This window comes from Heloderma suspectum, chromosome 2 (genome assembly GCF_057233095.1).
Source record: "Heloderma suspectum isolate Gila_16-S chromosome 2, 16-S_ref, whole genome shotgun sequence".
NCBI lineage: Eukaryota > Metazoa > Chordata > Lepidosauria > Squamata > Helodermatidae > Heloderma > Heloderma suspectum.
Window position 1 is genome coordinate 225,794,792 of NC_139459.1, and position 27,957 is coordinate 225,822,748.

General features: G+C 43.0%; 1 protein-coding gene across 4 annotated transcripts in view; it reads right to left on the reverse strand.

Moving 5' to 3' along the window:
• SCO1 (synthesis of cytochrome C oxidase 1) overlaps window positions 1–26,452 on the reverse strand; it is a 30,930-nt gene extending 4,478 nt beyond the window's left edge. Inside the window, exons 1-7 of one of the 4 annotated variants that reach the window (XM_084838296.1) lie at window positions 26,268–26,452; window positions 25,557–25,647; window positions 24,054–24,251; window positions 21,121–21,213; window positions 20,855–20,970; window positions 17,918–18,075; window positions 15,519–15,952 (exon numbers count right to left, since the gene is read on the reverse strand). In XM_084838296.1, the coding sequence (XP_084694422.1) occupies window positions 17,944–18,075; window positions 20,855–20,970; window positions 21,121–21,213; window positions 24,054–24,251; window positions 25,557–25,647; window positions 26,268–26,420 (783 nt within the window). In that variant the 5' untranslated portion in view covers window positions 26,421–26,452 and the 3' untranslated portion in view covers window positions 15,519–15,952; window positions 17,918–17,943. Of the gene's footprint in view, window positions 1–15,518; window positions 15,953–16,167; window positions 18,076–20,854; window positions 20,971–21,120; window positions 21,214–24,053; window positions 24,252–25,556; window positions 25,651–25,801; window positions 25,823–26,267 lie in introns of those variants that run through there. The other 3 variants (XM_084838297.1, XM_084838299.1, XM_084838300.1) reach the window with 3 other exon arrangements.
• Between the last annotated feature and the right edge of the window lie 1,505 nt (window positions 26,453–27,957).

Here is a 27,957-nt window from a genome sequence, read left to right on the forward strand (position 1 = left end):
TAAAAAGATTAAAAATAATAAATAATTTAAAACATTTAAGAACATTTAAAAACATTACATCATCTTAACAATAACACAGGGTGGTAACAGAATCTCACTGGTCAGGAAAAGCCTGTGTGAATACATACGTTTTCAAGAGGCATTTAAAATTTGCCTCAATTTCTGCCTCTCAAATTGCATGTGGGAGGGTGTTCCAAAGGGTGAGTGCCATCACTGAGAAGGCCTGCTTATGTACTGCTACCTGATGACATTCCATTGGCCACAGAATAGCCAGTAAGGTCATTCTGAATGATCAGAAGATCTCAGGGGTTAACTGGGTATATAAACGGGAAGATCATCAGCTAGGTATCCTGGTCCTGAGTCATTTATATGAATGAGTTATAATTCAAGCGTATACAATCCAAGCATTATATTATTTTGCGTGTGCACACTGAGCAACAATTGTGCTTGGGGACGGGGGAAATCAGCACAGCGGTGCCTCGGGATCAAAAATGCCTCCAGTGGAGACTAGAGATGGGCAGATTTCAGACTTTCAGGATCTACTTTGATTGTCTTTATTTATTATTAGAACCCTGAGAAAAAAAGAAGCCAGAGCCACCAACCAGAGTTGAGTGGAAAACACATAGGATTAAAGAATTTGGAGCCCAGGGATTTGAACAGAAAAATCCACACTGGGTTTCCCGGAGCTTTCTTCATTTCAGCAGTGTAATTTAGGGCAATGGAAAGGGAGTAATTTTGTTGCAGTTACTGTTAAACCATTGAGAATCAGAACCCCCTGCCGATCTATGCCAGAGAGTTAGCTTGGGATCCACTTCTACCTTGGATAGGTATCACATTGGATACGTATCATTATCTCTCAGCTTCAGGTCCTAGCTTGTAAAATAGGAGGGCAATCAAAAGATAGTAAAGTACTGTATAAATCACAGCCATTCTAAAAACAGCAGAAAAAGAAATGAAAACCTATAAGGGCATCTCTACACCACCCTAAAATCCTGCATTTAAAACGGGGCTTCCTGTTTCCGTTTTAAATGCAGGATCACAACTTATGCCCTTTACATGCGCTTCCTTTCCCCTCTCCCCTTCCCCCCACCCCCCACATATCTGAGTCTTCCATTATCTTTCATTAATCTCGCTCCTCTTCTTGCCACTTTAACTCTTTTCACAGAGGAAACTGAAGCGGAACACAGCGGGGTAATTTGATAACTCATCTGAAATAGATCTGTTATCTATTTAAAAACGGAACAAAGGGCATTTAGTGCAGGAGACGCCTTGGAAGGTCACAGCAGGGTCACTGCATCATGTAAAGAGCCTGCAAACTTCCATGAAGGAGCAATCTCAATCGCAGGATAAAAGCTCAGTGTGAAGGAGCCCTAAGGGTGCAATCCTATGCCTGTTTAGACAGAAAGAAGTCCTACAGCTCCCAGCATTCCCCAGCCAGCATGGGGAAAGGATCCTAAAGGATCTAATCTAGTTCGATTTCTGGTTTAAGGTGACATTCCCCATTCCCTCTAACTCATATTTGCATGGTACAATAGTCCCTGTACGGATTATGAATCAATCAAACGAAATGATGTTTCATGCCTTTCAGAATACTGATATAGATAGGAATTAACATGACATTCCCAAGAATATAATAATGTATCATGGTTGTATGTACTATCCAGTAGAGTAAAACCACTGATGTTAATTTATTTAAGTATATCTTTCTCTGTGCTGGATTGTGACAATGGTGTACATGCAACCACAACAAACACTTGCAATCACACATTATGATCTGCATACAGGTTTTCCATTAATTCTTACAGTATAGGAACTTTGTAATATGTAAAATTGTTCAAAGGAGTGCTAAAGAATCGGAGTAACAAGGCTAAAGTGATCTGCATAATCCAGAGGTTTAGTAAAATAACCCAAATGGCTCATGAGCCAAGTTGATTCATTTATGAATAAATGACATCCATTACCTTAAAAGTGATTGGAGATTCACTGCGTAATTTCTCTGTAGGAAATAAGCAAGTAGTGGAATGCACTTTTAATCATCTGAGCAGAGTTTGTTCAGAGAATATATAGCAAAAGTATTTTAGAGTGATTTTTCTCTTTCAATTGATCATAAAGTATCTGCTGAAAGGGGGGAAATAGATTTAAAGAACATCTTGCTCTAAAAAATGTTGCTAAATGTTTGTATCAAAATTATTCTTAAAACAAAAATGGTATTATTTAGTAAAGAACCAAAAACTCAACAGAAAATGATGGTGCAGTAGATTTTATCCTATATTCTGTGTTAAATGTCAGTAGGTCAGGATGTAATTCTTCAATATATGATGTAGGAGGTCATAAAGTTCTGGTGAATGTTTTAAAATTAAATTTCATAGGACATTTCTATAAAGGATTGCTTGGTAAACACCCTGAAATTCACCCTTAAAGCACCCTTGTGAAGCAGATGACTTATTATTCCGACGCATCTAGGTGAGGCAATAAGGTTAGGGGTAAGTGATTTCATCAGGTTTAGAGACAAGATTGCATCATTCAGTTCTCTGTCTAGATTTTTATACATACATGTGTATTTATATTGCCAACCTTAGTGTGTTATACTTCCTTGAAGAAAAGCAAATGGATATGAACAGGATGAGACACACAATGGGTTTTGAATTACAAGAGGAAATTGAAGAAGTATTTTGCAACTCCGAAAGCTCTACAACAAAAAAACAGGAAGACCAGGAATCTAGTCCAGTTCATTCAAGGTATTAAAGGGCAGCCTGGAGAGGTAAGTGTTAGGAATGGTTTAAGCCAGGGTCTAGATTTGCTTCTGAGTTGGATTACATGCCTTATGGAATATCTTCTGTCATATATTGTGATGGGAATGGGGGCCACTCCTGCTCCAGGATGTTTTTTGTGCTGAAGATCTCTGAGAGTTGCAAATAAATAAAGCACGCTCATTTCTGATAAAGCTTCCAATATTATTTAACCATCGTCGCAACTGTCTTGAGTATTATGTATTTGCTTTACCTTGCTTCCCTTCCCCTGGGAAATACAGACACATGACCTAGTCACTTGACAATATCAACTAAATGTGATTTTGTTGTGCTTCTTTCAGACATATACCCATTTTGTCTAGCAACACATCATGAGAACATTAAACACAAACGTCTCAGAATCAGAAAGGAGTTTTGCATGACACACTGGGAGATTTAAAATGATAACATTTGTTGACTCACAAACTATATTCAACCCAGTTGTACTAAGTACCATGTCATGTTAAATTCAACACCCACCCCTTGTCCTGTTCTTGAAGTTGTATATAGCACGAAGCACTAAATTCTGGCACACCCCTTTGAGTCTATTTTGGCATTGCCATAAAAGTGTGTTTCCCTACTGCTCTTCACTCTCTGGATTGGCTGGCTGCAAAGATGCCCACCTGTGCTGTCCTTCTCCTTCGGAATGTCTCAGGCCTTTAGTCTTGGGCTGGAGCATTGTCATTCCATTGGAGAAGGCCCCTTTTTTGGCACCCTGCACTGCATGCCAGGAATGCAATTGCTTCTCAAGGAGACAAATGGAACTACAACGTCTCATTCCAGAGGCGTTTCTGTCATGATGCCCTGGCGTAGGATGGCATAAGGCTGAACTTGGAGTGGGGGAGGAGGAGAGGGGGCCAGCTTTTCTGTTTTACATAAGTATGTTTTAAAGACTTCAAAATAGATTTTTAAAAATAGATGTGAAATAGACAGCGATAGAAGGAAAACACTTGGATAATGCACAGTGCTTGGATAATGCACAGTTCCTTTCTGTAGTGCTGTAATTGCTAAAACCACCATCCAGGGCTTTACTATTCTAAGCACTGGATAAATATACAAAATCTCCAAGGTGCTTGCAGGATTTAAATGAAGACTGCCTTAATTATTAAAGTTATTTCCTGGTACATCCTCTTCAGGAGTAGGACTATCTCCTAGTTAGTTTTCAGCCTGCCCAGGCCAGAATGCATATGTGTTTTTTAAAAACAGAGAACACATGCAGGCTGAAAACTTACTTGGAGGCAGTCCTACTCCTGTAGAATGAGCTTTTATCCATCATGATAATATGACAATGATTCAATAATGTTTAGTGGATTAATTAAATTTAAGTACCTTTGCATATTACCAAAACCTTGATATAGGTGCAATTTTTTGAAGGATATTTATTTATTTATTTATTGCATTTATCTCCTGCCTTTTTTTCCTCTTGCAAGGAACCTCTTGCATATTACATTATCCTCCTCTCCATTTTATCCTCACAACAACAACCCTGTGAGGTAGGCTGGGCTGAGAGTCTGTGATGGGCCCAAAGTCACCCAGTGAGCTTCATGGCCGAGTGGAGACTAGAACCTGGATCTCCTGGCTCCCAGTCCAACTCTCACCACTACACCACACTGGCTCTCTTATATATGTAACATGACACACCATAACAAAGCCACTCATTGTTAGAAGAAAACGCCATTTTTATGGTTTAATTCCCAGTTACATCATCACAAACAGAATACCCCTACACAAAGAACCACACGTAAATGGGACAGGGAACAGGTTTAGCCACATCCTAGTAGTGTCCCTCAGCCATCTCTTTACTTTCACATAAGTGTATGGTTGGCATTCGCCCAATACGGAAAAGTAAAGTACTGTACTTGGAGCACTGTTACGTTATTCTGACCCAGAAGAATGAAACATTTTGCTAGTAACATATAAAATTCACTGGCACATCTGGAGTAACTTAGCCTGTATATCTGGTCCCCCAAGTACAGTAGCGGGTGATTCAAGCAGGCATCTGCTTCTTCCCTACATTATGTCAGATCACCTCTGTCTTATTTGGACTCGTCCTTCATCCACTCTATAAACATCTCCAGCTAGTGCTCCTGGATCAGATGACAATGAAAGAGAGATCTGGAGGTCAATAGCATATTAGTATCACCACATTCCAGATCTCTGATGATCTCTTCTAGTGGTTTCATGATGATTTTATATAGGCAGCAGAGTTCAGCTCCAAAGAACTCTACAAGGTGCAATAGTCTACTAACATCATTTTTTGAGACCGCCTTGTCAGATAGGACAGGAACCAATGAGAATTAGTGCCTCAAACTTCCACCAACACTTAGGCATTTCCAAAGTATCTAATAATCAATGTTATCAAAAGTTCTTAAGTGCTCTGGTAGAATTAATAGGGTTTACATTTCCTCTGGGCATCCCAAAATGCACACAATCCACTAAGACCAAAGGAATTTCAGTCCCCAAATCCAGTTTAAACCAAGAATGAAATGGGGTGGGGTGGGGTGGGGAGTAGCTCAGTGGTAACACACATGGTCTGAATGCTGATGGTCCCAAGTCCAATTTCTGGCATCTCCAGGTAGGTATAGGAAAGATTGCTTTCTGCAACCCTATAGAGCTGCTGCCAATCAGCACAGACAACACTGAGCTAGGTGGACCAATAGTCTGATTGTATAAAGCAGTTTCCTATGTTCTTATGGATCCCAAAAATCAGATTCCCCTGGAATGTCTGGAGTTGGACAGCCACCACCAGGATAATCAACTTGCCTAGAAATATAGAAGACTGGACCCAAATTGTCTAGATCCAGTGAGGGTGTCTTCAAAGGCAGCCCCAACAACACCTCCATCCAATACACACGTGAAGTCACCATAAAATACCTCCCAAACATCACCAGCATGGGAAACTAGGGATGTATTTGGAACCATTGTTTATACAAACATCCATCCCAGACAAATATACACTACAAGCCATCAGCATTTTAATTCTGACGCCATGGTCCATGTAGCCGCAACACTTTCTAGATTTATCGTCATCCAAATTACTGATTTGTGGACTATACCAGTGACTCTGCTTTGGGAATTCATGTGGATCAGCAATAGGGCAATATGCATATGACTGTAATAGAATCATAGAATCATAGAATAGTAGGGTTGGAAGGGGCCTATAAGACCATCGAGACCAACCCACTGCTCAATGCAGGAATCTAAGTCAAAGCATCCCTGACAGATGGCTTTCCAGCTTCATCTTGAATGCCTCCAGTGTGGGAGAGCCCACCACCTCCCTAGGGAATTGGTTCCATTGTCATATTGCTCTAACAGTCAGGAAGTTTTTCCTGATGTTCAGCCGGAATCTGGCTTCCTGTAACTTGAGCCCATTATTCTGTGTCCTGCACTCTGGGTTGATCGAGAAGAGATCCTGGCCTTCCTCTCTGTGACAACCTTTCAAGTACTTGAAGAGCGCTATCATATCTCCCCTCTGTCTTCTCTTCTCAAGGCTAAACATGCCCAGTTCTTTCAGTCTCTCCTCATAGGGCTTTGTTTCCAGTCCCCTGATCATCTTTGTTGCCCTCCTCTGAAACCTCTCCAGCTTGTCTGCATCCTTCTTAAAGTGTGGTGCCTAGAACTGAACACAGTACTCAAGATGAGGTCTAACCAGTGCTGAGTAGAGGGGAACTGGTACTTCACGGTAAATTCACATGGTCCTCCTCGATTATGATGTAAATTATTTCCAACCTGAGGTCTTGACCAACTCCTGCACAAGTTAATTTCCTGGACACCATAATGCAATTTGGTGATGGCTATATGAAAACCACATTAGAACTAGAAACTCTGTTCCTGCTATACTTGCCACCACCCTTGGGTATTGGTTGCAACCAATCCCCTCTGGTTTTGCTCAGGTTTTTCTGATTGGGGGATACACCTTAAGGCAGTGGTGGGGAACTGTTTAGCCCTGGAGGTGTGGATTGCTTTTTGCCTCATGCCCTTGGGGACTGGATGATGTCAGGGGTGGACTCTCCCTCCTGGAGCCCCTCCCCCAAAGCCCAGCCCTTCCACTTGAAGCTCTGCCCCCTGACATCATTGGGGAGTTTCTCCATGCAGTGATGCATGGAAGAAACATCTGCCTCTCCCTGCATAGTGAAATCCCACTAAGCAATACCTTTCTCTACTGCTGAGAGACCAAATCCCACCTTTCTTTCTGATCGAAGAGTGGGGGCTTCCTCTCCCAGACATAGAGAAAGGCGACCTTTCTCTGGTGCTGGGAAACCGCTGTCTTATATCCAATTATTGACTAGAAATAACAGCAGGGTTTCTTCTCTCCAGAGAAGTGGGCTCAGTCTGGCAGAGGACTTCCATGAGCCAGATGGGGAACTTCCTTGGGCTGGATTAGGCCTGTGGGCCAGAGATCCCTCATCACAGCCTTAGGGCGCAAGCCTATGCATGTTTAGACAGAAAAAGTCCTACAATTCCCAGTATTCCAATGCCTAAGCATGCATAGGATTGCAACCATAAGGGCTTATAATAGAAGTTTTTGAACTTGCAGTTTCAACCCAGTGAAATGGACGAAACAGATTGACAAAGCCAGACTTGTACTCTGGGAAATCCTACAACAATACAGAACTGGCAGGGAAGGTGAAAGAATTACATTAGAACTCTATTCACCTCCTAAGCTGCAATCTTACACATACTTCCCTGGGAGAAAGTCCCACTGAACTCAATAGGACTTGTTTCTGAGTTGACATGCATAAGATTGCACCGTCAGTATCATAAAAGCCTGATCTTAATAGAAATAAAAAAGCAGTTTGATTATGCAGTTTCATAAGAAATTTGCTCTCACTTTTCATGCAGGCTCCCATACATGCAGGCTTTCCTTTTTAAAAAGAAAAAGGTTTCGATAGAGTTGACTGGAAAAATTATCACCGCTACTTTATGTCCTCTGGAACCTTTAATATTCCCATAGTTACACTTGATCCCAATTTAATTAGGAGTGTTTGCTTTGCAGCTCTACACTTCATACTCTCCTCTTCCTCAGAGTCCTCTCAAGTGGCCAGCACACTTTATAATCGTTGCAGAAACTTAAGACACTATTGACACAGAGTCTGCTGCAAGGCTGAAGAAACAAGGTGTTGACACACAAGATGGCTTTGCTGCTGCTGTGTAGATTCCATCGATACTAAGGTGAGAAGGGGCTATTGGTAACAGTTTGTTTCTGTGGACAGTAAAGGTTATTCCTTCAGCCCTTCTAAACAACTTCTTTGTGTTTTGACACTCTCTTTTCTTTAGTGGCTTCCACAGTTTTCCCCAAGGGAATTCAGTTAGTGTCCATTCGTTGTCTAGGATTTCTTTCCCCTGAATAAGGATCCATATCCCATTATTGTCCTGTGTGTCACATGTATGCCATTTTTCCTAACATCCACTGCTGTTCCTCAGAAGGCCAACCCAAAAAAAGTCCGGTGCCCCCCTGGCAGTCCCTCATCACAGCTCTATTTGAGTGTCTAGATTTGATCTGAAAATGTTACAGAAGCATTTCTCTGGCTGTTTCCCTGAGCCTCCCTGATTTACAGCAGTAATGGAAACACAGCAATGCAAATAGTGTCAAATTTTGAAAACATAGTTTTCAAAAGAGTATCTTTCTCCCTCTCTCCCATCTTAATACCAATAAGAGTGATAGAAAAATACATAAAATATCAGAATGTTCCTGTATAGATTGATCTTCAAGCCAGTCCTGGAGTACTATGTGTAGTACTGATAGAACCATTACAAAAACTAAGGAACAGAACTGGGAAAGATACAAGAGGGAGCAACAGAAATTATTAGGGTGTGGAACCCCTTCCACACACGAGTAAAAAAATACGCCGGAGAGCTTTGGCTATTGGGGGGGATAGAAAAGAAATGAAATAAACAGTATCATGGCCAAGAGCTAGACAGAAACAAACGATGAAAATTTGTATTTATTATATTTATGGAACAGCTCATAAAACTGGTTCTTTAGGTGTTGTACAACACTTAAAAACATAACAGCATAAAAAGCCAATAAGCGCATATGAACACAGCACATAGTAAGATACAATACAAAGGTAAAACAACCCATCTGGAGCTAAAACCCCACTAACCTCTCTGGGACTAAAGTAACAGATCTAAAATACTTTAATGTTTAAATGTTTAAAATGCCTGGGCAACAAAAAGATCATGGCCTTTTGGCCACCACAGAGAAAGCCCTCTCTCTCCTACCTTACCTTCCAAATCACAGTATGCAAAAAAGGGTTTCTGCAGATGACCTTAAGGCAACCTTCACCAACCGGGTGCCCTTCAAATGTGTTGGACTACAGCGCCCAGCATCCTAGCTGGGAGATGCTGGGAGTTGTTGTCCAACACATCTAGAGGGCACCAGGCTGATGGAGGCTGCCTTAAGGCATGGGTAGGTACATATCCAAGGAGGCTTTCATCACGTACCAAGATCCCAAACTGTGTAGCGCTTTATAGGTCAAAACCAGCACTTTCGATTGGGCCCAGACACACCCTGGAAGCCAGAGGTGAGAAAAGACTGATATAACATCATAATGCTTGGTCCTGTTTGGCGGACTGATGGGAGCATATTGTGCCGAGATGATTCTCTCCACACTGTTCTCTCCAGCAAAATTCCAGCAGCAGTGGAGTGTGCACGCGTGTGTGTGTGTGTGTGGGGGGGGAATTCAGCAGAAGCTTGGGCACCTGTCAGGCTGTGCATAAGGCTTCTGAGGGCTGCAAACCCATGGCTTACAGTTTGTCCACATGGGGAAGTGGCACCAATGTACCCATGCACGTTTCTCTTGAGTTTTCTCTAGAAAAAGTTTCTCAGTGCTGAAAGCGGTTACCTTTTTTAAAATCGGGTTTCTTCAAAATAAGAGGATGGATTTACGTAACCATTTTTTCCATCTCATTTGTGGGGAGAGGATAGCATGCATTGCATTGCAATCACAAGCCAAAACAAGGCATAAAAAAACAACAACCATTGGCTCATGGATGCTTTGAAAACTTATGTTAGTCCCTTCCTATGAGGTTCTATTTTTCTCCAGCATAAATAAATAATAAATGGGCATCTTGTGGTAGTAAAAATATTCATTTGAATCCAATTCAACTTAAGATTTGTTCAGTAACTCAAGAGTGAAATTTAGAATTTGTACTAGATTTCTCCTTAATTCTAGACTAATTCCTATTTTCTCCAAATTTTTGTGATGCTCTTAGTTTTGACCATGTCAAGAGGCAATACCTCTTTTCTGAGTTATCTTCTTATGAAGTCACCATTGGCTATTATCACCAAACTATTTTCTAAATATACATTTCAACAGTTTCTCTTGGATTACTGTCTCCATCCTCACCAAATCAGCACTGTCGTCTACCCATTCTAATAAGAATTTATTAGCTTCAACAACATTCCAAGGCGTGTAGGTCCTTCCTTTTCTCAGCAATCAAAATAATATTGTTAGGATATCAAATGGTCTGCATCCATTTATTGTCAATGTCATGGTTTCATATTTCCTCCTACATAATTTTCTTCCTACATAGTATACCCTTCCACAGTGTTAAAAAGAGAACAAAAATAGGGGATAGGCCATCTTGTCCAAACTAGAAATTAACATCTCCTGTTTTACTCACTCATAACACTTTATACTCCCTTAAGGAATGCATATATTCCACTGGATACTATATTAGGCTAATCCCAATCTGTTTCTTAGCCTCCCACAATGCAGTATGGTTAATGCTATCAATTGATTTCTGAAAGGCAAACATTAATACTACTAGTATTATATAACTATATTCCTCAGCAATATTATGTCCAATATTGTTCCATTTTCTTGGACAACACTGAATTATTTTTGACAAAGGTCAATATTGTTATTCATAAGCATTAACACCCACGTTATTGATAGTTCAGAACTGTTTAATTAAAGAGTGCAGCAATTCCCATGAGCAAAGGGAATTTAGCTATTATCAACAGTAAAACAAAAAGCAAAAAAAAAACCCATCATGAAATAGTTCCAGAACCCTGACTGCTCATTGGAAGGACAGATACTAAAGCTGAAGCTCAAATATTCTGGCCACCTAATGCGAAGAGAAAAGTCACTGGAAAAGACCCTGATGTGGGAAAGATTGATGGCAAAAGGAGAAAGACGGCAAAGGATGAGATGGCTAGATAGCATCACCGATGCAATGAAGAGTGGAGGACAGGAAGGCCTGGCGTGCTATGGTCCATGGGGTCACGAAAAGTCGGACACGACTTAACGACTGAACAACAACAAATAAAGTCCTACAGCCAATTCTATGGTATGCAAGAAAGTAATAAACATTGCAACTAAGGGTTGGCTCCAACACTGGTCATCTGTTAGTGGAATGGAAATCTCTAGCAGAACAGATTTCCTCTTCCTTCTGCAGCCTCCTAGGTATCCCCAGATCTGCTCCAGAGAGTTGGGGGATGATCCAGAGCAGATTTGGGGTGTATGCAGGGGGCTGTAGAAGAGAGGACAGGGAAGTCCTGTTACATGAGTGGACTTCTGCATCTTATAGAATCATAAGGTTGGAAGGGGCCTACAAGACCATCGAGTCCAACCCCCTGTTCAGTGCAGGAAGCCTGATTCCCAGGCAGTCTCCTGTCCAAGTACTAACCAGGGCTGACCCTGCTTAGCTTCCGAGATCAGACAAGTTCAGGCGCATCCAGCCCTTTGCTCACTGCTGCTCACATAACCCTAAGCATGAAAACTAAAGAGTTAACATAGCTACCAGCTCATTAGCTGATTAACATATTTTGTCTGTATCCACTGATTTTTAAGTTACTTTTAAGTTAATTGTGGATGATCCTGTAACTGGGTCTATCCTCTGCCAGTATTATGGAATCAACAAGTATATGAGTAAGAAAGTCAACCAATGAAAACAAGAATTCTAACACTAGAAAGCAGTTACCTCAGAAAGGCACAATCAAGTCTCCCCCTGCTGAGGATTCCATTATATACCCTACCTACAGTAAGTCTGGACACCAATGTAATACAAAACAGGTAAGACTAATTGAACCTGCAGAAAATGTTGAAGTGTGAATCATTCCTGTTCAGTGCTGCTGCCAGCCAGCTATGCCTTCTTTTGGGAAACTCCATTCCATTCTCCTGCTCCTTGGGTTCCCACACATCCTAGACACTCAATATGCTGTAGCCACTGAGCATGCTCAGTGCTATTTGGTCTGTTTAGGGATGGAGTACCCCCTTAAGAGTTTTTTCCTGAATATTTTTTCTACTTTTGCAAATCTCGAGGTCCACCCAAGCATGCTGATACTTCTCTCTCATTAGCCCCATTTTCCCCACCTAGTTGTAATAACTCAGCATCCGAGTTTGCTATTATTATATATTATGACATTTTAGCAGACAAACCTGTATTTGTGGAAGCTTTAGACGTAGTTAAAAAAATCCATCTATTCTTAATGGAAAGGTATTTCAGCTAGAGAGATACATAACGAGAGCAGGCTGGTTGGTTACATGCAAGTGTTTGTTGTCAGACAGAGAATTATTTGCTGTTGGAGAATAAAAGAAGTATTTATTATGAATGGGTTAAAACCAATAAGGTATTAATATTCATTAGAAGGAACATCTACCCCAACATCAAAGTCTTTGCCAAGGAACTGTGCCCAGTCATCATGCTAGGGCTGCATTAATAGAAGCATTAGCTTCCAAATCCGAGGAAGTACTAGTTCCCCTCTACTCAGCAGCACTGGTTAGGCCTCATCTGGAGTACTGTGTCCATCTCTGGGCACCACACTTTAAAAAGGATGCAGACCAACTGGAGAGGGTCCAGAGGAGGGCAACAAAGATGATCAGGTGACTGGAAACAAAGACCTATGAAGACAGACTGAAAGAACTGGGCATGTTTAGCCTTGAGAAGAGAAGACTGAGGGGAGATATGATAGCGCTCTTCAAGTACTTGAAAGGTTGTCACAGAGAGGAAGGCCAGGATCTCTTCTTGATCATCCCAGAGTGCAGGACACCGAATAATGGGCTCAAGTTACAGGAAACCAGATTCCGGCTGAACATCAGGAAAAACTTCCTGACTGTTAGAGCAATACGACAATGGAACCAATTCTCTAGGGAGGTGGTGGGCTCTCCCACACTGGAGGCGTTCAAGATGAGGCTGGACAGCCATCTGTCAGGGATGCTCTGACTTGGATTCCTGCATTGAGCAGGGGGTTGGACTCGATGGCCCTGTAGGCCCCTTCCAACCCTACTATTCTATGATTCTATGAAAAGACTTCAGTTCCCCCATTTCTTTACTGGAGTATTAATTTCAGCCCATCTTACAGATTTGTGGCTGAACTTCAAAAACAAATCAAACATTCAACAGAAATATCTCAAGGTACTTCAACAGCACGTTTTATCCATTGCACCAACAGGAATAGTTGCAAGCTTCCCCACCACTCTCAATGGCTTTGAGTGGCCTCTTCTGACTGCTTAGAGTATGACTCAGGCAGGCAGGCAGGCAGACAAAGAGCAGGGAAAAGATCTGTCTCCTTCCCACTGACATTGACTCCCTAGTTATTTGTAGCACTTTTATGGAAGGTGGAAGGCGTGCCAGAAGGAATCCATTTTCCCCCTTGGAATGCAGCAGTTGTCCCTTAGTGTAAGAAGATCCCCAATGGCCTAAGCCAAGAAAGTGCTGACAAAAGTGAAACTCAAGGGCAGAGAGCAGGAATGAGCTGGTTGGTTTAGCAAGCTCCCCTCCAGCTCACATCTCTGAAAACAAGCTATTCTTTACAAAGTCAGGCATATTGTCTATAGTGCTTCTCTGGGCACTTTGGCAGACACTCTTACCTTCCTGCCACCATCTTCTTTTTAGCAATCCTCCTGCTCTTTATCTGTCATAGACAGACTACTGTCTGAAGGGAAGGGGAAGAGCCAAATCTGGACTTTGCATAATGGTGTTCTTGTCAAAGGAACGTAGTATGTCAGCAATGTCATACTGGGAGCTTTCTGAACTACTGTATTCTGCCTCCCTGCAGCATGGTTCTTCCAGAATTAACACCTAATTGCCTTGCATGGTGCTTTGGAAATCTTGGGCCCCATCCATGAAGGATTATGGCCACAGGAAAGATGACTTGCTCACATTTCTTCCTGAATGCCCCATGGCTGGTCTCAAGGTCTCCAAGATAGTTTTGAGAGAACCAGGTACCAAGATCTGTGCACTTTCCTTTAGCCTTTAGCACCTTGCCAGGATACTAAGTTCCCAGCTCAGTTGGCAAGCTGAAACACACTAAAATGGCCTCCTTGAGTTTGACTTGCTTGCTGGGTTCACTATCTCAAACAGTGATGAACTGTTTATTAATTAAAAGGGCATGCCTTTAAAAAAGAAAACCGTGTGTTCCACGTGCTGAAGATGTGCTTTCCTGATTAGCCATGGCCCAGTCAGCTTCTTTCATACAGCCCTTCTTCCCATCCCGCAAGTTGCTTGGTTTCTATTTAGCAGCCCCTCAAGTCTATCTGACATGGCTCCTTCCTGCTCAGCATGTTGCTCCATACTCCTGCATCCTGCCATCTTGTATGTGTTGTACCCTTTATTACCAGAAGTATTAAGAACATCTAAAACTTTTTTTTTTTGTACAGCATTTAGGTATGGGTACTATAATGATCTCCTGCATATACCAGTCAGAGATGTTATTCCACTAAAGAGTAAAATATTCCAAAGCAGGATGCAGCCTGGAAAACACACATCTGCCACTCCAACAGGAGAGGTTTTCCTCCTCCACAAATGGCAGTGCCAACGTTTGATACCTTCATACGGCAAGGAAGTTGGGCCTTATCTCAGCATTGGCCAGGCTCTTCCCTTTTTCATGTATATGGTCATCTTTTTCTGTTAGTCAACTTCAGTTCCTCACCCACAGTACCTTCCTTTCCCGTTGCTGCACCTGATCCAGAGTTTCAGAATGCCAGGCACTTCGAAATGAATGAGGCAGCAAGGTCAAAACCAACTGCTCAGAATACATATGAGTGCCTTATCATCAAATCATTGGTACAAACATTTATTTTTAAAATACATTTGAGTTCTATTTTTGCTTCTGTTGAAGCCTTGTAAGATAACTTAGGAATTGTCAAGCACTTTGCATGCCAATACATGCTACAGAATTCTCTTACTATGCTACGTAGTCAGTGTGGTTCCAATGGCTGGATTCGAATTTAAATTTATGGTAGAACTCACACTCAGCCATGTAATCTCTGAAATGGTCCTGAGCAATCTTTTGCAGCTGCTCTTTCCCCATCTGTTCAACATTGTGGCCATTATCTTATTTTGAATGAAGTTTCCAAAGCAATTTGGCCATTAGTGTGCCATCTATTGAAGACTTTGCCCACTGACGTCCAGCTGGTGTCTTCATTATTTGCCTTTTGAGGACAAGTAAAATACGGTTTTGAGAAGTTTTCTGGAGGCTAATTTATGGTGATGTTAAATTGCTCTGTAGATCTGCTGGCTGCTAGCGTTTTATTTTATGTGACCATTGATGGCTTTGTTTTATTGTTCTTAATATTTTAAGTTTGATGCTTTGCAAGCTGCAGGCAGAGAATGCAGCTAAAATGCATTTTTCCTCAAGTTAACCATTTTGGAACTTTTCTTTAAAAGGACCTCTCTCACTATCCAAAGGCTTCTCAGCTAAGTACCTTTTTATGAGGGAGAGTTACCTTTATAGAGAAAGTTTCCAGAAAGATCACTGAAGTAAAACATCACACTCTATTATAGATGAAGGTTTTATTGAAACAGACTGCTATTCTTTTTTTCCACAAACAAACGTTTTTGTCCGGCCTCCATTCTCTGTACTTTCTTTGCTCATTTCAGCTTAAAGGATCCCTGTTGGGAGGGGATGATTCTTCTAAAGGCTGCCGCCAAAAGAGCTTTGTTTTTGTTCAGGACCTACTTCTCACTTCTATCCCCTGAGCTAAAAGTACAGCCCCTCTGTTGCAGTGGCCTCCTCCAAAACGGATTCCAGCAGCCTGGAAAGCCACTCAGAGTTCTAATGACTGCTAAGATTTGAAAGAACTGACCTCGTGAATAAGTGCCCTATGTTCTCAGAATAAAAGCCATGTAGAGTTTTGAAGAACCTGGATCAGGCTGGAAATAATTTTCTTGGAAAGGCCAGAAAGAATTGGATAGTACACATCCCAAGGAGTCTAAAGCAAGAGACATGTACATGTTAAAGACATAGCAGACTAGGAAATCCAGAAGGCAGCTCAAATTTTTAGACTCTTAGCTTGATATTTTTGGTTAGTAAATGTTTAAATGGTACAAAAACTTGGAAAGATGTTATTAGCTCTCTTCGCCAAAAGTGAGGTATTTTCAGTACACATACACCCTAAAAAGCTGAAAAGTAAAAAAAACCTAAAGCAAAGTCAGTTTACTAATTTAATTCTTGCAGAGGTGTCTCTCTCACACATACATGCACACACACTAAAGCAGGGGAAAGAGCTGCCTCTGCATGCAACAATCCTTAACAGCTGAGAATGAAGGTTAAATTCTAGCAAAGTCCCAAAAGCACTTGGTGCAAACTGACCCAAGGACATTCTTGGTGGACACTTGGAAAAAAGGCAAAGTTTCCTTTAATCTATCTGGCATCTCAGAAACAGAGAAGATATTTCAGTTCCATGGGAATCTTCTTACATTACAATGCCTCCTCCTGAAAAAATTCTGCCAAGGCACATTCCAAAGGAACAACTCCTTTGGAAGACACAAGGGGTAAAATCCAACGTAAGTTTCACTTATGACTAACTTAAATTCATTTCAATGGGTCTACTCCAAGTAGGACTTATGTTGGATTTTACCCAAACTGTTCAAAACAAGAGAAATCCATGAAAATGTAAACACCCAGTGAAGCTGGGGTGGAGATGCACAGCAGTCCACCCCAGATTTGTAGCAGCAGATACCACTATTTATCCAGATGTTTAAAATCTAATCTAATTACTCAATACTTACGTATTTTCAACATAACTGTTTACACTCACAATACGATATATATTCTATATCTTAACTAAGAAGCAGTCTAAAACAAACTTTCCACCACTTCTAAAGGCTCACCTATTTATTTTAGCATTCTGATTGCAAGGTTCAGTGCCAGAGTGAGCGCTTCTGTCACTGACAGATTGAACTTCCATGGTATCTTATTACCACTGCTCATCCATGTGTCCTGCAGCCACTTATTTTTGTTCTTAGTTAATGAAATGTTTACAATCCAAAAACCACTGGAGAAAGGCAACTTGTGCTTTTAAGAGAAAAGTTCACTTTAATTGATTTCAAGAGACCACAGTCTCTAGGTTTCTTTCATTTTATTTCACTGTCTGTACAGAGTGTAGTTTTACCTGATTAAAAATCCTGCTATTATAAAAGATGTAAAGTTACCACCCCGCCATGTTACTGAGTGCTCCACAGCTATGTCTTAAGCCAGCCTTCTCCAACCTAATGCCCTCCAGATGTTTTGGGCAGATGCCTCAATTCCCAGCATTCCTGACCACTGGCCATGTTGGTTGTGCTTAACAGGTCTTGGTCCAAAACATATGGAAGGCACCAGGTTGGGGAAGGCTGTCCTAAGCTATATTAGCCCTTTCGAAAAGCCGAGAAGGCAGAGCCTATGGCCATAAGGAAATGTTGGCTTGGAAGTGATGCTGCAGCCATAGGTTCTAGTGAAATGACACTCAAGATGCCAGGTAAGACTAGTCCCATGAATAGTACCTTCAGTTCTGTTCAGTTTAGCATCTCTCTCTACATGTGTCCCTTCAGCATGGCAAGAAGACACTACACAGGAGAGAAAGATTCTGTGGCCCACATTCAGAAGTGATTACCTTTTCACTGGAACAACCTCAGTGTTGTGTCAAAGGCCTTTAACAAACAAGTGGAGAGCTGAGGCACATTCAGAGAAAAGTGCTTAGTCAAGTACTTTTGCTGAATGACATTCAGGTCCTTGTTGAACCCACTCTGAGTCTTAGCCTGTAGGTACAGTTTTAGCTGCAAATTTAAGCACACAACTAAGGTGCCAAGATGGATTACTTGCACAGCGATTCATGCAATTAATCTGATCTTCATAGCATATTATGGCTGCATTTTAGTAGTAACATAGATGCCTGTCTGATTAGCAGCTAACTTGCCTTCACGGTCATAAACATTCTGTCCCCTAGCCTTGTTTATATTTTCTCATGTGTCCAGCAATTGATGCAGCGATCTCAGAATTCTTCTTGTTTTGGCCATAATAATCAATGAATTCCCCATCTGGCCCAACAAGGTACATTATGATGGTGTGATCCACCTGCAAGAAAACACAAAAGATAAATGGGCCAAGCAGGGTACATTCCGCTCAGCAGTAACTCAGCCCCTTGATCAGACTGCCTTTCCAGCTCTAGATTACTTTATAAAATGACGGTCTTGGTAGATAGCCTAGAAACATCTCAAGCACAGCTCAGACAAATGTGACAACAAAAGAGCACCAAACACACCCCATGGGAAGACAGTGGAAGCAGCCAAGCCCCGAAGAAGAAAGAAATCCCACAAAGTTGGCTCTCTGAGAAGATTTTGTGTTGAGGAAAGATGGGATCTTCTGGAAACCAAGCTTTCCCTGGAAGTGAATGACCAGCTGGTGACTCCTAACTATGCAGGCCAATCCTGAAATTCAATTTCCTCCAGAATCTGAACACTACACATACAAAAGCAAAGTCTCCTCTTACACTAATCTCCTTCCCAGTGAGTGTGTCTTAGCCCCTTCTTTCAATACAGGACTGACTGAGAACAGACCACTTCTCTGGGTCTAGAAATATTGGGAATACCATGGGGGGAACTTATCCCTCCCAGTGCACTTCAGTGGCCATTTATTGAAATCCCTCTTGGAAGCAGGAATATGCTGATTGACCATCTTGATTGTGCACCTCTGATTGGCCATCTTCTTTCAGACAGCATGGAAAGTCCTTGCCTATCATGTAATGGAAGTTCAAGAGGAGAGTGTAGAGGCACTATTCTAATTACGTTGCTCATTTAGATTACAAAAGAGGAGCAAGGACAATAGCAAATGCCTTTGGGGGCTGGGTGAGAGTAGCAAGGAGCCACTTCAGACATTACTATTAACCAATACTGATCATGTCAACATTCATTTAATGTTGGTTTAATGTCATTTTTTTCATTACCATGACATCAATTGGATAAACGGCTCAACTTTTGAGAAGTGACACCTTCACAAAGCTGGCACTTTGGGATGGTTAAATTTTAAGGAACAGGTCTTATGATCTTGGCTAAGATAAAGTGCTGCTTGTAACAGCATGGACAAAATATCGGCCAGTTCCAGTAAGGCGCTGTCTGGCTCCCTCACCTGGCTAAATTGTGCCAATGCATGTCCATTTTAATAACCTGTATAAAGACCCTGATGCTGGGAAAGACTGAAGGCAAAAGGAGAAGGGGACGGCAGAGGATGAGATGGCTAGATAGCATCACCGATGCAATGAATATGAACTTGAGCACACTCCGGGAGAGAGCGGAGGACAGGAAGGCCTGGCATGCTATGGTCCATGGGGTCACGAGACACGACTTAACGACTGAACAACAACAACACAAATAACACAAATAACATCCCCAATAGTGCTCACGTTGGATAGCCTGGTGAGGAAAGGTGGCTGGTGATAAAAGACTGTACACCTGAGCTTTTCAGATGACAAAAACATGACCCTATCGCGACTAACTAGTACGAAAAGGGAATCTGGATCCTTCAGCTTAAGCAGCATCACCACCAATATCAAAGACTACTTTTCAGGCCTATTGCTAGTGGCCAAGTTACTTTTCAGCCCAGCTTCTCGAAGCTCAACTTAAAACAGGCACCTCCCAGCCATTGCTCTCCTGTTCTCCAGCTAGAATAGCCACAAGCCAAAGCATTATGATCTCATGTGGAAATCCCACTCATTACGAACTAACTATATATCCTCTCCATCAGTGCCCGCTACCCACAACTGTCTATTAGCTTTGGTGCCCTTCATCCTCTTGGATCCTCATCTTCACTCCTCTATCCTTGTTCAGAAATATCACCCCATTACAGCCCAGGTGCTCTCTACTCCCCAGAACCCACTTCAATTTGCACTGCTCGGTAACCTTTTTACCCTCCCTTCCCTGTCCTCCTTTGTTTCTCCTCTGATCACTCAATCAGCTAGGGATGTCAGAGAATTCCGCCACGGATCTCGGTGAGGCTTAATGCCAGTTCCCCGAACTCCGTGGTGGAACGGCCTGCCCCCCTGCCGATCCCCCCTGGGACGAGACTCACCTGGGGCGGATCTTCTGGGCGGCGGCTCCCACTGCCGCCATTTCCAGGCTTGTGTAAAAAAAAAAAAAAAGATGTGATAGGCTACGTAAAGATTTATGTAGCCTATCATGGTTGGGTGGGTTTAAAAAAAAAAAACCGCGTATGCAAATGGCGGCGGCTACGGCCGCCGCCATTTGCGTTCCTTCTTTTTACCATCTTAATCTACGTAAATATTTACTAGACTATGACGGCAAAAATAAAGGGGAACGCAAAGAGCGTAGTGGGCGCTATTTGCGTCCCCTGTTGATTCGCCGTTTTAGCCTACGTAAAGACGGCCAAAAAGAAGGAATGGAAATGGCAGCGGCTGTAGCCGCCGCCATTTGCGTACGTGGAGTTTTTTTTGTTTTTTACCTACCCAGAGCCCTCCGTGGCCGGAAATCCGGCTGCGGATGTCTCTGGCCTGGCCAGGCCTGGCCGGCTGCTCCACGGAGCTGCCGCGGAGCACAGCCGGCCGTTTGAGGATTCCGGGGGGAGGAAAGGAGCGCCTCCCCCCCGCCCAGGATTCCGGGGGGAGGGACGGAACGCCTCCCCCCCCACCACCAACATAATCCGCGAAAGGTAAGTCACTTTCGTACATCCCTACAATCAGCAGAGCCTTCTCTCAAAAACTTCACTTAAGTCTGCCTCATCCACCTCTGACAGTACAATGCTTAAAACTTTTCTGCAGAGCTGATGTGCTTTCATAAAGCCCCTCCCAGCCTTATCAATCTGTGGGATCCCTGGGAAAAGTACATACAGAAACCATACTCACTATGTAATCATTATCTTCATCTTTGGGGCCAGAGCTGTAATAGACACGATAGGCTCGAGCCACCTGATCAATCTGCTCTTTTGAACCCGTCAATCCAATCAGCTTCGGTGAAAACTCTTGGAACAAAAATGAAGCCAATTAGATCAGACCGTGTTAATGGCGAAGGCCAAGTGACGGCCTCCCATTCCTTCAAAAGCTGTTCTGGTCAGGGTTGCAAGGTGAAGGGAGTCAGTTCTGTGTCAAATAAGGAAGGAGGCTAACATTACCATTAACGTATTTTGCAATGGCTTCTTTACTGTCCCTTTCAGGATCAATCGTGATGAAGAGTGGAGTGATGTTGGGAAGAGACCGGATCTCATCTGTCACAAAACATAATTCACATAATTAATATCCCAGTATTCAGACCCAAGACCATGTCCCAGCTTTACATTCAAGCACACAGATACCCTAGAACAGGGATGGGCAGAAAGCAGGTGTACAGATGTTTTGGACTTCAACTTCCAGCATTCTTGACCACTGGCCATGTTAGCAGGGGCTTCTGGGAATTGAAGTCCAAAAACATCTGGAGATCTACCTACGGCCCACTCCTACCCAAAGTAGCCTTTGCTAGCTTTGGTTCCCCAGATGTTGTTGGACTACTTCCATCATCTCAGGGCACTGACCGTGCTGGTTGGAGATAATGGGAGCTGCAGTCCAATTTAGGGATGTTGGAGGAATCTGTCTGGGGGGTGAACTACACTGAGCATTCTGCAGCTCAGCTCCCCAGATTCTAACTTCCCAACCCGCAAGCTGGCCCGACTCAATCTGTGTGACTTGGGCCAGTTCACGGATTCTGGTTTTATTTTTTCCCCTCTAAAATCGTCAAGTTACACAAATCGCAGCCACAATTTATGTAACTTGTGCAGATTTCAGCCATCTTTAGCACAGTTTGCGCAAACTGCAGCCATAAAGTGCTTAGTTATGCACAAATTGTGGCTGCATTTGCACAACTTGCTGATCTTACGGGAAAAAAATGGAATTTCTTGGAATCTGGGAAAAAGCCTGCGGCTTGCTGGGGATTCCAGAGAAATCTGTTGTGCCCCCCAAAAGGTCAGATTTCCCTGGGATGAACGTCCCTAGTCCAGCTGTATCTGGGGAATCAAGGTTAGGGAAGTCTGCCCTCAAGAGTGACAATTTCATTCAGCCCAGCTGCAAGACAGTGCTCTTATGGGATGCCTTTAGGTGAGAAATGTGATAACCAACCATGTTTTGCCCCTAAACATTGGGGTCTTATCAGGTGTAAAGCATGTCCCAGTTGTTTTAATATAGCTGCAACTGACAACATGTGGCTCATATTGAAATGACAAAGCGCCTCCAGAGATAAAGCTAATTAGTCACAAGGCCAACATTTGGAGCACTCTCCAAATTCAGGTGAAGTTCACCTCTCTTCAGCTTTGAATGGCGATGCCCTATATCAAGCGTCTTCAGCTAGTAAGACTTGAGCCCTAAGGCCTGCACCTGAAGCACAACAATCTTCTTTTAGAGACAATGATGGAGAATGATGGACACAGAGATCAGCATGATTTTATTGAGCTTTTGGACCCCATTTAATAAAGGAGAAAAGAGAGTTTATGACAGAGAAGGTTATATACAGATATAGTCAAAGTAAGGGAAGATAAAAAATAAAAGTTGCCACAATTTTGCGGGTCAGGGATAAATAAGGTTTCTGGGCATGGAAAGGTTGAAAGCTATTATACAAAGATGTCAGTTAAGCAGGCCATAACTGGAAGGCTCAATGCATTTCTAAATCTCTACATAAAAAAAATTTAGTCATATTTTACAATCCACCCTCCCAGGGTTACTAACCCTCAATTTTGGAAAACCTTTCCAAAATACCAAATTAATGCCCATGACGTTTACATAACTGTCTGCAGAGAGCTTCAAAAATGTTGACTCAGAGATATAAACTCTCCTATTCAACACCAAGCTACATTTTAATCCTAATGGACAGAATGGACAATTTAGAAACAAGTGTGAAGGCAGGTGACACTGAAATGGAGAAGGTGGTAGAGAGGGAGAGGGAGGCACTGGCAGGAACAAAAGGTGAAAGCAGTAGTACGGGAAAGTATTAGAAATAAGTTAAACAGGAACATGGTCATTTTTCAGTGATAATGAGTGTGGCAAGTAGGTCTGACCTAAAAAATATACACCTACTTCTGCAAGTTTTTAAAAAAGTATTTGGCAACCAATTATTCCACATCAGCTGATGGAATAATGTATGCAAATTACAGATATTAACAGACATACCAGCAGATGTGCACTATGGAGTGGGGGAAAAAAAAAACCCTATACCTTGGCCAAGACAGAATTCAAATTTCTACAATATGGATGCAACTTTCATAGAAAGAGGCTATCCAAGGGACAGAAAATGAAGGCACTGCTGCTAGGCAGCAGCAGGAACAGGCTTTTACTAAAGGCAGATTAGCACACTGCATGCATATCTCAAAAAGTCAAAACACCACTTTGTACAGTACATGACTTTGTAGTCTACCAATGTACATAAAGCATTTGATTATTTCTTACCTCCTTCCATTTCCAGCATGGGCACCTCATCCTTGCTTTTGCTGCTATCCAAAGCATTGCCCCACCCTATCTTCAGCAATGGTCTTTTGTTATATCCCCACTTGCATGAACTCTGCTCCTCCGTTTCTACCACTTCCTGCTAGCCAAAGATCTCCCGCTCCCTTAAATAACTCACCATCTCTTTCTTGTTACCGCCTATGAATAGAATTCCCTCCTGAAAAGCCACCCCTTCCTTCAGATCCCTTCTCAAACACTTTTCCTGAATGGCTTATGCCTCATGCCCTTAGCCCTCATTTCCAGCTGTAACCAAGTTTTAAGTATATGTAACAGTTTTTATCCACATTCTTCCCTCCCTCTCCCTCCATTGTCTATTTCAGACTGTAAACTCCTTGGGAGCAGGGATCTGCGTACGCCATCTACGTAACTGTGTAAAACTCCAAGCACATCAGTGGTGTGGTATAAGTAATGCGTCATTCTATCCAGTGCCATGGGATTGCCGAACTGTAAAAAGAAAAAGCCTCTCTCTGCAATAAGCAAAATCCTGAATTACAAACCCTACATGTAACATGACTGACAGGATTCTCCAACATGAAATGTTATTTCAAAGACAACTGAGGTTTCAGTAAGGTTTACTTACCAATTTCATCTACTGCTAGAACCATTTTCTCCAGTTCTTCTGGGCAAATGTCAGGGCAATGTGTAAAACCAAAGTAAATTAACACCCATTGCCCAAGATAATCACGATCTGACTTGGCCTGTCCATGGTGATCTGTAAGTGAAAAATGGCCTCCCAACAATGGCTTTCCAAGAGACTTTTTCCGCTCCTTTTCCAGAACTGAAATCAGACCACAACAGAAGGTTACTTGCCTGGAACTCTAAGAAGTGCTTCAAAATATTCCAAATGTAGTTGCAAGCACACGCTTCTTGCTCTTTTCCCTTCCTATCACCGTAATTGAGGTTGTATGTCTCCTTACAACAAGAACCTGGCCCCAGCCAGTGTAGCTAATTGTGGGGGATGATGGGAGTTGTGGCCTTCCAAATGTTTTGGCCTACAAGTTCCTCACCCTGATGTACAGTGAAAGTGTTCTATTAACTATAGATTCAGAGTGGCAAAGGCTGGCATGTCTCAGGAAAAAAATTAAAAGACAAGATAAGGCAGAAGATCGTGGGGAGAAACAGTGTTATAAATTAAGAGGTCAGCAATGAGAGATGGTTCTAAGAGATCACTGAAGGGTTGCAAGATTCAGTCCTTGTTTCTTGAGAACAAGTAATCTAAATGTAAACTTCAACATTCAAGCAGAATGTGCACCTTTTTGTCTTAGGCTTTAGCAACTTAATTTTGTACAACTCTGTAATTCTATGCAACCTAGAGCAAAACAGGTAAACGTGTACAATTATGAAAAAGTCAGTATGACTGAAAGCTTTCAGAATCTCTTGAAATCCGCACAGAAAAAGCCTTCAGTGATTTCAATATTTTTTTTTGTCCTTCCTTATTACCTCTTCATCCAGGAGCTTTTGAATACACTTTGAGACATGTTCCCTCCCTTTTGCCTTTGATCTGTGGGTCTCCTTGTCAAGAAATACCTTCAGCTAAGCTGGCCTCTGGTTGCATTTCGAAGTGCTTAAGGGTGCAATCCTATGCATGTTTAAACAGAGAAAAGGCCTACAATTCCCAGCATTCCCCAGCCAGCCTTGCTGGCTGGGGAATGCTGGGAATTGTAGGTCTTTTCTCTATCTAAACATGCATAGGACTGTGCCCTAAATTGTTGTTTCAGCAGTTTGAGTGAATCTCAAAACAGTTATTTGAGGCCCCCTACTATATACAACAGCAAAGAGACACAGAGCACAGTTACAACGAAAACAGAGGCATGGGAAGACTTGAAGAATGAGATTGCATCAACCATACATAAATACTGAAAATAAATAAAACAAAGATAGGATCAAGAAATAGAAAGAAGCTGGGTAAAAACTAGGAGAAGCATTTGGCTACTTCTTATTGTGGTAAGCAACTCTTGGGATCAAAAGGCTTCTATAGCTTACTTGTAATGCACTCTGTAAAAATGTTCACACCACCAGGGGAAAATGTGTGTAGCAAGGCATTAACGAGACAAGAACATAAGTGACTGTAAATGATACCAACTTTCTTCTTTCTGTTTCTTGAAGAACTTCATTGTTGCTAGCAATCCTCCCCCAACTGCACAGGTGATTGCCAGAGTCTTCCAAGTTACAGGCTACTGGGAAAGAGGAGGAAATAGAAGCACTTATGTAAATGCCTACTTTACTCACTACCCTAATGCCCGGCAAGGGCTTTCACATGTTCAGACATCACCTGACTTCCTCTTCCCCCGACATCGGACACATCATTTTCGCAAGCAAGAGATTCACCTTCCTTCGCCTTTAATTGTCTCCCCATTCCCCGACTGACACAGAACACTGGCTCCAGCAAACGAGAAAGGGTTCCGAAGCAGTAGCGGGGCCAGCTAAAGGCAGGGCCCCAAATCTGGAGCGGGGGTCCAGGGGCTCACAGCTCCTCTTCCACAACTGGAGCTTAGGAAGATGCCTGGCGTATCGGCGGGGCTCTGGGCTTTTTAGCGATGATGCGGAGGAGGGAATCGGGTCCGGTGCCACTTTTCAGCCCTGCAGCAGCCGGACCCGGGACCCCCACCTCCCTCCACTCCGTGAGTATTATTACACGCGCAGGCTCGCCACCGGAATCTCCTGAACCCGAGGAGCCCCAGCAAAGGCGCGTGCTTACTCCTTGCCCAGTGATTCGCCGCCCAGCAGCCCCTGCACGGGACGCAGCTCTCTCGCCCGCCCGCCCGCCCCTCCACCTAGAACTCAACCGGCTCACCCCAGGTTTGCTGGGGCCGCCCCGCGGCCTTTTGCCCGACGGCTCTGTCGCCAAGGACCGGGCATGATGGCAACAGCAGGTGCAGCGTGGGGAAGAGGCTCTGCGCCCCCACAGCGCCAGCGGCCGGAGCCAAGGGCGGAACGTTGCCGCCATCCTCCTTTCCCAGAGCCCTGCAGGCCAGAGAGATGGGACGATGTAGACGGACGCACAGGCTGAACTTCCGGGGCGGGGGGATTGAATTGCCGTTATGGCCTCCCGTTGAACCCGTCGCGCGGCTCCATCCCTTGGCGTCTTTACGTCGAAAACGTGGCCTACTTTGCATCGGGAGTCAGAGTGGGCAATTTAGTTCAAGTTTAGACCTGAAGTGACAGCGAGGGCGCCGGTGAGGTGGAACTCTTGTTTTTCGTCTCTCTGCAAATCATGCAATGGAAGGGAAGCGGGACAGGACTATCTTCAGAAATGAAAGGAAAAACGCATGCTGGCGGTGGAGCGGCTTCAATAGAAACAGAGGAAGAGGGTTTCACCCAGTCGAGACTTGTAATTAGTTTGCTTCGGTGACGCACGCCGAGTTACATCTAGGCCAGATTACTGCGATGGGGCCGCTTTTCAGTTAATACACACACGTGTCCTAGAAGTCGTTGTCATGTTTTAAAGATATCCATGTATATATCGCCAACAGCATTCCTCCTGTGTGTGTGTGTGAGTGATGGGGGGAAATGGTTTTTAAGATGGTGCAGCCCCTCTTCAATTTTTATAACCACATATATTAAAGCGTATGTATGTGTTTGTTTAATTTTTATTTTCAATTTTTAAAATATCCGTGGCTCTTTACAATGCAAAGCTAAAACAATTAAAAATACTGAAGCAGAAGTTAAGACAGTGTTAAAACTATCTAGCAGAAATAAATAGCGATTAAGAAGACTTAGCAGTGCAATCCTACACATGCCCACCCAGAAGTAAGCCTCAATGAGTTAAATGAGGCTTACTCCCAGGAAAGTGTTTAAACTGCCGCCTAAGAAAATAAAAGGGTCTTTGTCACACGCCTAAAAGATAATGCCAAGTGCCTCTCTGGGGAGTGAATTCCGCAACTGGGGTGCCACAACCGAGAAGCCTTCTCTCCAGTCACCACCAACCTCACCTCGGATGACACAGGCAGCTGGAGAAGGCTCTCCAAAACAGATCTTAATAGGCAAGCTGGTTGATGTGATGTGGCCACAGAGCAAGCTCAGTAATGCTCTCTCTCCTCTGTTCAGTCAGATTCACATTGAGACGTCTGCCACTTGTGTTCTAGTTATGTCTCGTCTTGCTTCATTGCTGATAACGCTCTGGCAAACCAAGAAGCAGATCATGCTCTGTGAAGTCAGGAAGGGTGCTGTGCTTAGGGGTGATCACATAGACCACCAGAGAGTCCGGAGCTTTGACAAGAGCACTAGCCATACCAACTGGAAACTTCCTGAGGGCATTAGAAATCCATTACATAAGCAAGCTCCCATGTTAGGCATACTTAGAAAAAGAATGGAGAATAAAACTGCCAATACCATACTTCCCTTATACAAATCTATGGTGTGATCACACTTGGAATACTGTGTACCGTTCTGGACACCGTGCCTGAAAAAGGATATTGTAGAGTTGGACAAAGTGCGGAAAAGGGCAGCAAAAATTATCAAGGGGCTGGAGCAACTCCCCTATA